At 36.3% G+C, this 14,288-nt stretch overlaps 1 protein-coding gene across 1 annotated transcript; it reads left to right on the forward strand.

Annotated features, from left to right (window-relative positions):
• The first annotated feature begins 780 nt into the window (after nucleotides 1-780).
• On the forward strand, nucleotides 781-12,582 carry LOC130989312 (beta-galactosidase 13-like). The gene is made up of 19 exons (XM_057913273.1): nucleotides 781-1,135; nucleotides 1,505-1,600; nucleotides 2,133-2,245; nucleotides 2,329-2,395; nucleotides 2,742-2,834; nucleotides 2,992-3,135; nucleotides 5,821-5,915; nucleotides 6,028-6,133; nucleotides 7,192-7,276; nucleotides 7,367-7,485; nucleotides 8,461-8,628; nucleotides 8,697-8,875; nucleotides 10,079-10,188; nucleotides 10,268-10,377; nucleotides 10,565-10,672; nucleotides 11,122-11,226; nucleotides 11,634-11,779; nucleotides 11,857-12,199; nucleotides 12,280-12,582. The coding sequence occupies exons 1-19, from the start codon at nucleotides 950-952 to the stop codon at nucleotides 12,433-12,435; spliced, it is 2,529 nt and encodes an 842-aa protein (XP_057769256.1). The 5' UTR covers nucleotides 781-949; the 3' UTR covers nucleotides 12,436-12,582.
• The last annotated feature ends 1,706 nt before the right edge of the window (nucleotides 12,583-14,288 follow it).

A 14,288-nucleotide genomic window follows, 5' to 3' on the forward strand; every position in this document is an offset into this window, starting at 1 on the left:
GTGGTTGGCTCGTACCCCTTTGACCGAACCAGTACGATGGTTCGGACTATTGGTTGGTTCGAACAGCCACCTCCTGGCAGACACCTCTTCATCACACTCTTCCTTCTCCTATAAATACATCCCTGCAGAATGAGATTAGACACACCAAAATTAATTCAGATAATTAATTTACTCATTCTCTCCCTTCTAGTTCATACTCAAGTCCCGAGTATTCAGTAGTTCGTTGGAAGTTCGAGTTCCTAGTACAAGGTCTCGTTCTCATTAAAACCGTTGTATCTTGGGGACATTTGCCGTTGTACCGTGTGTACTGTGCGGGGCAATTTTGTCTTACGGAGAAAGAGTCCAACTCTTGCCTCGGTTCATACATTCACGTCGTTATTCTGTCCACATTTCTACACCCGTCAATAACACTTAAATTGTTATATATTCGAAATTTCGAATGCAACTCATAAAAAACTCAGAAAAAAAAAAAACAATGATCTTTAAGAGGGGAAACTTGTGGACTCATTTAACTATATCTTGATGTATTATTAGAGCATATAGTTTCAAATATTTTACATTATATTCGTAATCAGTGAGCTCACTTATAACTAAGTCTAATGTTAATTATTTTCGGCCATTCTCAGTGATGACCTATCAATATCTATTAATTGACGAAGATTTCTCATTATCATAAAATCACATCCACTAATCACCACAAATAATTTCGAAATTTTCTGAAAATAGACATTAAAAATCAGAGGTTGATAATTGAAAACCGAAGTCAAATCCTATGCCTACTATTCAGTTTGGTGTCTCACTTTCTAACATTTTGCATATTGCATGAACTCTAAATTTAAGACATTCACTATCCATTTCTGAACTAATTTTTCTCTCGAAAGAAAAAAAATCGAGAAATCAAAGTCAGAGCAATAAAAACAAGAGGGTCGTTCATGATCGAGACAAAAGAATGCCTGAAATTAGCAGATTTCTCTTGCTAGTTCTCTTGTCATTACTCATATCGGACGCACGTGCCAAGAGGATCAGAGATATAAATCAGCCCGTCGTCACGTACGACGCCCGATCACTTATCATTAATGGGAGTAGAGAGCTATTATTCTCCGGCTCGATCCATTATCCACGCAGCACTCCAGACGTAAGTAACACATTACTCCCTCCGTCTATAAAAAATAGTTTTACAAGAGGATGACACGAGTTTTAATAAAAATAGTTGAGTGTATTGTGAATAAAGAAATGATCTCACTTAAAAGATAGTGTTAATAATGATAATTATTTGTGTTGTGAATGAATAAAGGGGCTCATCATGTGATATAAGATGTAAAAAATGAAAAATAGACTAATTTTTGTGAACATACTAAAATAATTAAAATATATATATATTTTTTGCAAACGAAGGAAGGAAGTAATAAAATAACGGACTTGATTGGTCATTGAAAAAGAAAAGGGAAATAGGATTATAAATTTGAGACATTTAATAATGGCACTATTGTAATTGTTTGGACAGATGTGGCCTGATCTCATAAAAAAGGCTAAAGAATGTGGCCTCAATGTGATACAAACTTATGTATTTTGGAATATTCACGAGCCTGTTCAAGGCAAGGTACGTATATATATTATTCGCATTCCCTTTTTTGAGCTATTTTAAATGTAGATTGTTGAAATGTAATAAATTAAATTATTATTTGTTCAATTTTTTATAATTTTGCTCCCTCAAATTTTTTCGATTGTTGGAACGTTAAGTTGGAGTTTACGTAAATTAATTTGCCACGCAATATTCATATTACAATGTTGTTTTTTATAAAATTGTTGAATACTGGAAATTATGGTGCAAATACAAGATACAATCCTTTTATAATTTTAAGAAATTTTAATTGAAATTGTACGAAACAACGTTGCTTAAGCCTTACAAAAATTATGACGTCTTTACTAATACACGAAAGCTCCAATTTAAAATGAAAATTAGAGGGACGTGAAAATATGATGATTTAATTTGCAACACTTCAAAAATCTCGTTAAAATTACAATTTCAAAATAGTTCATGATTTTATTCACCAAAGCCACTTTTTCTTTACTGGGTGCACATAAGATATAGTATCTACTTACTATTTTTTTCCCGTTTTTTGTGGGTGCAGCTCAACTTTGAAGGGAACTATGATTTGTTGAAATACATCAAATTAATAGGGGATAGTGGTTTGTGGGTGACCCTTAGAATTGGACCTTACATTGAAGCAGAATGGAACATGGGGTATATATGTTTTAATTCAAAGTTTTTTCTCAAAATTGTATGTTTAGTTTTTTACCTTTTAATTCTATTGTTTTTATTAATAGGGGATTTCCATACTGGTTGAAGGAGGTTCCCAACATCACATTCCGCTCTTACAACGAACCTTTTATGGTAATACTTCGATATTATTGATATATACGTGCCGTTTCTAAGTACGGAAAAATTTAATATACTCGTATATTATATTAAATCCAATTCAAAATTAGTCAAAGTCGAAAGTAATTAAAAATTGAAATAAAGTTTCCGTGTTAGTGAAGTGTGCGGTACGAGCAAAGAGATCAAACTGAACACCTTAAATACCTTTCTCGTCCACTTTCGCTTCTCGTTTCATCTGATCACCGTAATGGCGCCGGCCCTGCCGTCGACTGAAATGTTTATTTTTTGTTCCTGGATCCACCCCTATTTATAGGAAACTACATTATCCAATAAAATGACCTAATTTAATTCCAAAATGCAGTTCCACATGAAGAAGTATGCAGAAACAATTATAAACATGGTGAAAGCAGAGAAGCTCTTTGCAGATCAAGGAGGCCCCATTATCATGGCGCAGGTATAATTTGGATATGCTTATAATATTCCCACTTGTTTTAATCTGATCAAGAGCATTGCAAAGAAACAATATTGTATATTTAAATGTGTAGTATCGTAATCATAAAATAAGGGTTGTTGTATATGTAAATAAAAATTCGTATTTTTATAAAGTGCAGATCGAAAATGAGTACAACAATGTGCAACTTTCATATAGGGAAATGGGCACAAAATACATAAAGTGGGCTGCAGACATGGCCGTTGGCCTATACAATGGTGTGCCATGGATCATGTGCAAGCAAAAGGATGCTCCTCCCACAGTAGTAAGTTGCTATTTATTTATTATTAAAAAATAGTCCGAATTTTGATTTTATATGGATTTTTTAATCTGAATTTATAAAAATTACAAATATAGCCTAAATTTACTTTCGTTGTTTAACTTATAGTCCGAGTCAAAATTTCGATCAATTGAGAAGTGAAGCAATTCGTCGGAAACTGACTTAGACACTATATAAAAAAATAAAGAAAAATAATATATAAAAAAAGGGCAAATAGCGTCAAAATCCTCATACTTTCCCCGTTTTCACATATTTCCCCTGACTTTTAAATTTCGCGATAGAATCCTTAACCGTTGATAAAATTCGTAATTTTCCCTTAATGAAGTTTCCGGCGACTAACTACAATGACGTGTCACCTATGTGGCATTATTTTGCTGAGTCATTTAAGTAAGATTGATGAGTCACTTAAATGAAACGAAAACGTCGTCGTTTTCCTCTCCAATTAATTAACTTGTCGAACACCCTCTCCACACCCAGCCACCTCCCTCCTCCTCTGGCAGCCTACTGCCTCCGTCTCCCTCCGCCGCTGAAGACCGCCAACCGCCAACCGCCAGCAAAGCTCCCATCCATCTAGCTCTCTCACTCACATACAAACCACCCTCTTCTCTTTTCTCTCCTCCATCTGGCGCTATCTCTCCCCCTCTAGCGCTGCACTACCGTCGTCGCCGGACTGCACCACCGGTTGCCGCCTTCTCTCCGCGCACCCCGGTCAGCTGAGTCGCCGTCAACCGCTGTCGACGCCGCACAAGCTCACGCCCTAGTTGCTGCCCTCAGCCTGCCCGACGCGCAGCCGGACTCCAGCCACTCGCAGCTCCCTCTCGTTCCATCATTCGAAGCTTCAAGGTATTGAAGCTTGGAGTCCATGGCTGCACATAACTCGGCCCTCGTGGCTGAAATTCCGTCGGGATGATGACGAGAAAGACATGGATTTGGCTGAAGAAGAAGAACCCAAGAAGAATAACCCTAATTAGAGTAACAAATCAATTTTCCCCTAATTTTCTATGTTGGATTACATTTAAATCCCTAAAAAAGGCAAAACGACGACGTTTTACATTATTAAGTAAAACTACGTCGCTTAATACGCCGGAATTTAATCCTACGTGGATTTCCGTACTCCATGTCATCATATCTATATATCGCCGGTCATTTTTTAGGGAGAAACGCGAACGGGATTAAAAGTCAAGGATTCTATCGCGAATTTTTAAAGTCAGGGGAAATATGCGAAAACGGGGAAAGTATACGGATTTTGACGCTATTTGCCCTAAAAAAAACTACCTAAATTTTTCATCTCCACATCAACTCCCAAACACCAGATTTTGTGTTAGATTAAAATCGGAACTCTTATGTGAAACAGTCATGTTTGAAAGTTGATGCCGAGATTTTAAAAAAAAAGTATATATGTATTTTTTTAAGGGTAAAGGTGCAGATTGCCCCCTGAACTACACCCCCCTCGAGCTTTATCCCCCCATACTCGGTCAAGTTGCGTTGACCTCCCTGAACTCCCGAAACAAAGGTGCAATTAACACACCTCGTTAAACGGCTGTTAGATGCCGTTTAACTTTTTTTTTTTTTTTGCAGTGGGGCCCATCTCCCTCCACATATCCGCTGGCGCCGGCGACTCCAACCCCGACGAGAACCACCGGCTCCGAGGCCTCCCTCACTCATCGCCTTCCATCTCTCACTCAAACATCAAAATCGATTCCCCTCCCCTTTCTCTCCACTCTCACCGCTCCTCTCTCTGTTTCTCACCGCTCTCTCTCTCTCTCTCTGTCCGCCATTGCTCACTTCTCCGGCGAGAATTGCCAGCCGCCGTACCCCTCACATCCCCCCGCTCTCGCCACCGCCTCTCATCTGTCCTCCCTCTATCTCTCGCATCTTCGACAGCAGACGGCCAAGGAAGGAGCGCTGCCGCTGCCGCCGCCGCTCGCCTCCCCCTCATCCCTCTCTTGCGTTTTCGGCAACGGATCTGTCCTCCCTTTCTCTCTCTCGCATCTTCAACAGCGGGTGGCCAAGGATTGAGCACCACCGCCGCCGCTCGCCTCCCCCTCATCCCTCTCTCGTGTTTTTGGCAGCGGATCTGTCATCCCTCTTTCTCTCTCTCTCGCATCTCCGACAGCGGACGGCCAAGGATGGAGCGCCGCTTGCCTTCCCTTCATCCCTCTCTCGCGTTTTCGGGCAGCGGACGGCCAATGAGGAGCCGCCGCTGCAGATCTGCTCCGGTTACGCCGCGCATTTGGTTGGGGATGGGGTCCACTACAAAAAAAAAGTTAAACAACGTCTAACATCCGTTTAATGCGAGGGGTAAAATGCACCTTTATTTCGGGAGTTCAGGGAGGTCAACGCAACTTGACCGAGTATGGGAGGGTCAAAGCTCTAGGGGTTGTAGTTCAGGGGGCAATCTGCACCTTTGCCCTTTTTTAATTGCCAAGCCACCTTCCGCTGAGCACATCACCCCTCAGTTGGCTAGAATTTTGATTCGAACTATAATTGATCAACAATGGTAAATTTAAGTTACATTTGTATTCTTTGTAAATTCAAATTAAAAAAGTCATTATAAGATCAAAGTTCAGACTATCTTTTAATATTAATCCTCATCATTACTATATTAATTGTGTTTAAAGTTAGTTTCTTGTGCTTCCGATTGATGGATTTATTGGCTTCCTGTTGCAGATCAGTACCTGCAACGGAAGGCAATGCGGCGATACTTTCCCCGGCCCAAATGGTCCCGACAAGCCTTCTCTTTGGACTGAGAATTGGACAGCGCAGTAAGTGAATTATCCATCTCAAAAGGATTGAGGCATTATTAATAAACACATACATACAAAATGAGATAGCTATAAACATAATGAGTCATTGTTCCTCGTTTGCATTTCACAGGTACAGAGTGTTTGGGGACTCTCCCTCTCAGCGCGCCGCGGAGGATCTCGCGTTCGCCATTACTCGATTCTTTGCAAGAAACGGCACCCTCAACAACTACTACATGGTACACAATAACATATTCAAATGTTTCTATCGTAATTAAAGAATTACTGAATATTTGATTGAGCTTATAAGTTGTAAGCAGAGGTGGATATATGAGTAGCTCGGGGGCTCAAGCCCCCACCATACAAGATTTTTTAGAATAATCAAATTATCAATATTTTGTGTAAAAATTATATAGTAGCTCCATCACCAAATCAAGTTGTAAGCAAATTAACTTTTTGAACTTACAAATTCAAAATTTAGAAAATATAGCCTCCACCATGAATTTTTTTATCCATCCACCCTTGGCTATAAATGTTTAACAAAATAAGGTTTAAAATAGCTTACAAGTTAGTAAAAATGAGCTCATTTTAAACTAAATTCTTCCACTCTAATTTATTTTTTCATAATTTTATTAGTAATTGTCATTTTACATAGTAACCATATTGTAGTTTTTTGTTTATATCATATATCCTTCTAATTTCATATCTCTTCAGGAGACGTTTGATTTGAGTGTTAAGCTATGATTGATAAAATAATCCACCTTAATCAAGTGTTTGGTTTGCATGATTAGGCCCGTGATTAATAACTCGGCCTGCATCTAATCACCCAAATGAGTGATTGTTTATCCAAAAGTTAGGTGGATTATTTAATCACATCTTCAATCATATCAATTTTATCTATCTCATCAACCAAACCAAATGTCTCCTCAATGTTACTCAAGATTTTTTTTTTCTCCCTCTAACTCGCCATTCTTTGTCGAATTTGGTCGATTATCCAAACACTTCGATAAATTATAAGCTTTTAAGACATTACAATTTACTCCCTCCGTTCCGGCTATCTTGAGATCTTTTTTTGGGCATGAGAATTAAGAAAATAGTGTTTTTTGTGTAGTTGAAAAAGTCAAAAGGTGAATAAAGGTAAAACTTTTCTCAAATAAGGAAATGTGGACGCTCAAAAAGAAAAGTGTCTCGAAATAGGTGGGACGGGGGAAGTATAATTAGTTGAAGCTTGTAAATTAACTTTCTAATTTCTTAATTTCTTGAAAGAAAACACTCAAGATATAATGATGCCTCTCAGTTTCATGGTGGAACCAACTTTGGGAGAACAAGCTCGTCTTTCGTCACCACACGTTACTATGACGAAGCTCCACTAGATGAGTTTGGTAACAAGAAAAATTAGTTAGAATTTGATTCAAAATATCTTGTTTCTCTCTCATCATCAACTGGGTGTTTTTCTCTCACTGTATAATTAGGTTTGAAGAGAGACCCTAAATTTGGACATATGAGAGACCTGCACAAAGCCTTGAGACTGAGCAAGAAGCCTCTGCTTTGGGGGGTTCAATCCATACAGAGAGTCAGCCCAGATTTGGAGGTAATAACATTAAAAAAATATCAAATTTCTTATATGTTGCTGAAATTAAATTTCTAATTAATTTATGCTTTTTTATAAAAGATTATCGTTTGATGATATTTCATTTATAGACCATGTGTAATATGTTATAATGATATATTATTACTATGAGTCACACATTTGTGCGCTGGACGCTCAAGCGCACGATGCGCACAGATCGAACTTGGTCCGAATCTGAGTCCGATCTAACTCGAACATGTATTTGGATCAGTGATTGATCAAATCATGAACTAAGGTTGGGTTGGGTTGGATTTAAGTCGAGTCCGAATTGGATTTGGGCCGATCCTGTTCGGGCACATAGTGGCACTGACTTTTATCAACTTTTGTCTATTTTCTTATTTATTTTTTTGCTATAATAAAATCGTGTACTTTTCAAATTTTGATATACCTACAATATCATTACATATTTTCATTTTTATGGATAGTTTAATTACTAATTCAATCTATATTATCATGGTATAAGACTATAAGTGTATCTTAAAATTCTATAAAATCATGATCAAATTTATATAATTTTGATATATATGTATAGAGAGAGAGAGAGAAAGGTCTAATGAAAAAAATGAATATTTTTGGTAATAAATGAGAATACACAAAATCAATGAAGTTCAACATGAACAAATTAATACTCACCTATCCACACAAAAATACTCAATTGTTTTGCAATTTTGGAGCGTCCACAAAAATTAGTTTATTCTTATTTTTAGATAATACCACCACGTGGTGGGCCCCTTCTCTCTCCCAATACAATTTATTATCATTATTAACACTATTTTCTAAGTGATACATTTTCTCCACTCACAAATCGCTCAACTATTTTTATTAAAATTCCTACTGTCGTATCGTTTCATTTTAGGACTGTTTTTTATAATCGGAGGAAGTAGAACACATGAACGACACATTTAACTAATAGATTTTTTTTTTCTTTTAATACAGATCACATTATACGAGAAGGCAGATTCCCATATGTGTGCTGCATTTTTAACCAACAACAACACAAAGCTAGATTTGAGCATTAATTTTAGAGGTGTCGACTATTTCTTACCAGCCAAATCCATCAGCATCCTCCCAGACTGCAAAACAGTTGTCTACAACACTAACACGGTATTAAAAAAATACGAATACTAACACGAATACGACACAATCACGACAAATAATCTCTTTCATCGTAGGTTGTCTCACAACATAGTTCTAGAAACTTCATCACCCCGGCCGAATCAAAGGTAGCCAAGTGGGAGATGTTCAAAGAGGCAATTCCCACAATAAATGAGTTGGAAATAAAGAGCAAGGTGCCAAGAGAGCTTTACCATCTCAACAAAGATATGTCAGATTATGCATGGTACAGCACTAGGTGAGCCCAATTTATTTATTTTTTGTTCAAGATAAATTAATACACTTGAATATGGAGATTTTTTTTTACTCCTCTCGTTCTATTATTAATGGCTCACTTTTCACCATGGGCTGTCCATTATAAATAGTTTATTCCATAAATGATACTTCATCCGTCTACAAAAAATAATCATATAAGGAAAAAATACAAATTTTAATAAAAATAGTTAAGTGCATTATAAGTGGAGAAGAGGCCTCACTTAAAAACTAGTGTTAATAACGATAATTAATATTGTGAGTGGTGAAAATAGTCACTAACTAATTTTTGCGGACATCCCAAAAGGACAAAAATAACTAGTTTTTGCTGATAGATGAAGTAAAAATTAACTCTTGAAACATAGTGTATTTTACCATTTTTTACCAATTTACATTATCTACTTAATTTTTGTGCCCAAAAGTAACGAACCACTAATAATGAGATATTTCTCTCGGAATATATGGTGTTAATAGGCATCAAAATGAAATGTTTCATCTAATCTCAATTAAAGAGTTACTTTGCTATACTCACACTGTCAGGGGTGGACGTTGAAAAATCCTTCATGGAGGCTTTACTTTTTTAATTTCAAGATGTTTAAAGGACAATTTTCCTAAAATTCACACACAAAAAAACAATAATTTGACAATATGTGCCCCTCCCCCCCCCCCCACTTCTTACTGAATACGCCTTTGCTCATCGTTACCGTCATATGTTGCTTACAATTCACAACCATAAAACTTATTAGTAGTCAATTATGGTAAAAAAAAATTGTACTATTCCAAGCCAAGAAAATAGCAACTATTTCTTTTACCTTTGTAGCTATATTTTTTAATCTTTATAATAGCAAAATGGATATTTTAATTTGATATATATATATATATATATATAGGGGTGGGCTACCGTGAGAGCACATCTTAAAATAAGAATAAGAGCAATTTTTAATGTATGAATTTTATGTAGAACACGTATGAATTCGATGTATAAAGGTATGAATTGTGAAAAATAAATTTTTGCTACCTTTGGGATTCGAACTCAGGACCATAAATCCATCCAACAGGATTATGAATCAACCGTAGATCTTGATGATCTAAGGGCTGAAAATGATTCTTATTTTATATCTTAAGAAATGTTCTTATTTTAGCCCTTCCCTATATATATATATATATATATATATATATATATATGCAGCATCAACTTCGAGCGGCGCGATCTGCCGATGCGATCGGACATACTTCCGATCTTAATGATTGCAAGTCTTGGGCATGCTCTAGCTGCGTTCGTCAACGGTGAATACGTAGGTAACTATAGTCAAGAAATTATACATTTTTCACATAAATTATGATTATTTTTCAATCAAATAAATTAAATAACTTATAGGTTTTGGACGTGGAAGCAATGTGGAGAAGAGCCATGTATTCAAGAAGTCTGTAGTTTTGAACCCTGGAATCAACAACATATCAATACTAGCAATGACAGTTGGTTTGCCTGTGAGTTTATTATTATTATTATTATTATTATTATTATTATTATTATTATTATTATTATTATTATTATTATTATTATTATTATTATTATTATTATTATTATTAAAAATTCAGACAAATTAATCAACATGTTGTCTCTTCCTTAATTAATCTAAGTAAAGTAAAATATTAATTTCACAAACATATATAGAATAGTGGTGCCTATATGGAGAGAAGGTTTGCTGGGCCAAAAGTTGTCACTCTTGAAGGTTTAATGGCTGGAACTCTTGATATCACCAACAACCATTGGGGCCAACAGGTAATTTATTTCACATGCAAATAAATAGAATTACTCATTTATACCCGACTTTTAACCCTTTTTTTAAATGTCATCAACTTACATTTTTTATTCATAAATCTTTAAGTTTGGAGAAAGTTTGATTCATGTCCCGCCTCAGAGAATCTAACGACGGAATAATGAGTCACAAAGTTGGATTCTTAGGATTTAGGATTTTTATTTTGTAATTTTATATTGAGTATTACAAGACGAGACAACTCATTATTCTATCGTCGAATTCTATAAAGTGGAATATAAATCAAATGTTGAAGGTTTTTGAAGTGAAAATCGCCGTTTGAAATCTTGGGACACAAACTATGATTAACTCGTAAATATTAGAAATATGGGAATCTAGTAGGTGTAGCATCTTGGGAAATTGGGAATTGTAGTAGTTGAGATAATCTTGAAAATTATGTTGGTAAAAATTGCAGGTTGGTGTTAATGGAGAAAGGTTGCAGATCTTTAGTGAAGAAGGATCGAAGAAAGTTCATTGGGTCCCATTTGATGGGAAATCTGGACCCATTACTTGGTACAAGGTAATATATATAATCATTATATAGGGTGCGTTTTTTTTTTTTGTTGTAAATTTATCATAGTTATAAATGAAAATTTTGGAATAACCTATAATTATTGTCTCATCATGGGGTAAAGTAACTTGTAAATGCGTAGTCAATATTCCAAAGTTTGTATACACAAGAGGGTATCTAATTTAAGATTATGAGAACGTTTTTCATGTGGATGTCCGCACGTTACGAACCTATCAACCTATCAGTTACTCTAATAAAATATTTGTGAGTATCCTATCAATTTGTTTAATTGGACACTTACAAGTATTTTATTAGAGTATATAGGTGGTTCGCATCGTACGGACATCTGCACAAATTTTTTTGTGTAAGATCAATTATGGATGAGAAGATCTTAATTGGCGAAAATAATTTTCTAGGGTTACTTCGATGCCCCCGGAGGAAACGAGCCCGTTGCTTTGAGAATGATGAGCATGGAAAAGGGCATGGTTTGGATCAATGGGCTAAGCATTGGTAGATATTGGGTATCGTATCTTTCTCCGCTTGGAAAACCCACTCAAGAAGAGTAAGTACTATGTATATTTTTCGTGTTTTATTTTTTTAAGAATCGTCAGATTTAAAATTTTGGATGTGCTTGCCTAGATATCACGTCCCACGAGCATTCTTAAAGCCAAAAGGTAACTTGATAGTAGTGTTCGAAGAGACTGGAGGGTATCCGGATAAGATCGAAATTCAGACGGTGAATAGAGACACCATTTGCAGCATAATCTCGGATTTCCATCCAACACCGGTGAAGCCATTTGAACAAAAAAACAACCAATTTCGTTCGATTGGGAACCCCGTCAAAGCGGGTTACCTTAATTGCCCCGATGGTAAAGTTATCGAGAAAGTTGAATTTGCCAGTTTTGGAAATGCCGAGGGCGCGTGTGGCGCATTTACACCTGGAAAATGCGAATCACCAAAAACCCACAAGGTTGTTGAGCAGGTATGACTTCGAGTTTTAGTTGTGTGTATTAATAAAGTGAAACACAATAATTGGATTAATTATTTTTCTTATTTTTTAAGCTATGCTTGGGTAAGCCATCGTGCACGATTCCGTTTGAGAAAGAGACATTCTTCGAAGACAACAAGGATCCTTGCCCCGATGTCACAAAAACGTTGTCGGTGCAAGTGAGATGCGGAGTGTCAAGAAAGAGCGCGAACTTGAGTTTTTTCTTGTGATTAATGTTGTAGAAATTATAACTATTTAGATTGTTAGATAATTCGATCTTATGTTGCTGATTTTTGATAGATAGTTTAAAGCAACGTATATAGGGGCAAATAAAAACACTTTTTCAAATTGTGTGATTTAAGTTGTTGCTAGTACCCCCTCCCGAGTCCCGTGCAATGCACGGTAGCATGGGCCACGACACACTCACCTGCGTGATGCACAATAAGCATCGAAATTGACATTATGTTAAATAAATAATATAAATATTAAATAAAATCAAAATATAAGTAAATATAATTATTTAAAATAAAATAATTTACATCAATTACTCAATAAAGAACTTGAATATGAAAACATATAAATTTTCAACTTAATATAAAGTGTAATATAATTATATTTCTCCAAATATTTACAAAAAATATATATTTAAATATTGTACTTATATTATCTATATTTATGCATGTAACTTCAAATATCATAGCATTAGGGGAAATATATATTACTCCCGTCCGTCCACTAATTCAATGCCTACTTGCCTTCTTGGTCTGTCCACCAACTCAGGGCCTATCTATTTTTAGTAAGTTTTTATACACATTTTAATCAAAAAGTCAAAGATACTTTTAATAAAATAATTTAATTAACCTAATTAAATTCTACCCACCAATTACTTCTACACTAATTAATTTCACCTACCATATTAAACACAACCTACCTTATGTAGTGGGCAAAATTCGTCAACATGACCCGTATCCAATCAGCACTCCAGGCTGGCTCAGCAAGCCAAGCAACCCGGTCTGCCAAGCCTGACAGAATTCGAACCAACTTGGATCGATAACAAGGCTATTCAAATTATTTAAAGAACTTTGTTAGCCCAGCCCGATAAGTCAAATTATATTTGTCACATGACCTACCCGGGCCGATCCAGGTTAACATCTGACTTCAAGGTCCAACTTGTCTAAACAGTCAAGCTAGATAATTCTCACTTAGTCTAAGCTCATCACGACAGTTTGCCAACCTGGCACGATCCTAAAAAGCCCAATTAGTCAAATAGATCGACCCAAAGTATACATCAACTTGGAATCGACACCTAGCCGGATATATCACATCCGGCCCAAAGGGTGCCATCAACCCAACCGTCAAACCCTAGAAGACATCGTCCGCCAAACTGACGTAGTCAAAAGGTAAAATCTTGAGGATCCCGTGAAAGTCGTAACAACTTGGGAGAGAGGGGTTTAGACGAAGTCGGGCTGTAGAAACCCTAGCGGCTGGATATCCATTATATAAACAGCCCGACTAGATCATTAAGAACACACAAAAAATCCTACTTGCTCTCTACTCCTTGAATTCTCTACTCTGCCGCCACGCTAATCGCTCTTCCAAACTGGAAATAGCCAGCTTGGCCTACCGCCGCCTCCCATATTACATTATCACAACTGATAACACTCATGTTTCCATTGTTTTTAGTATTCATATGATGTCAATTTTATAGGGAATTGAGTGTTTGATGATTGTTTTGTGCTTAAATTGCTTTATCTTGTGAAATATGTTACTTGCTTGAACTTTTGATAATTTTTACAGAAATATGGAGTTCTAATTTGGACTGTTGGTCTTAATGAAAGTTGTAGATCGTTTCGATATGAGTTCGTGAACGCAAATGGTTCGTAAATCCGAGTTCGGACGAGAAAGATATGGCCGAAACAAGAAAGTCGCGCGCAGCAGTAAATAGTGCCCGATGGGAATTACCGAATTTTCGGGATTTTGCGAGATTTTCGGATTTTATCAGTATTTTCGAGCTCTATACTGTATTTATCCCATGTGCCTATATATAGGTCCTCTTTTGACCTATTCAGGGTTCCCAACTTTA

The sequence above is a fragment of the Salvia miltiorrhiza genome, chromosome 6 (genome assembly GCF_028751815.1).
Source record: "Salvia miltiorrhiza cultivar Shanhuang (shh) chromosome 6, IMPLAD_Smil_shh, whole genome shotgun sequence".
NCBI classification, from domain to species: Eukaryota; Viridiplantae; Streptophyta; class Magnoliopsida; order Lamiales; family Lamiaceae; genus Salvia; species Salvia miltiorrhiza.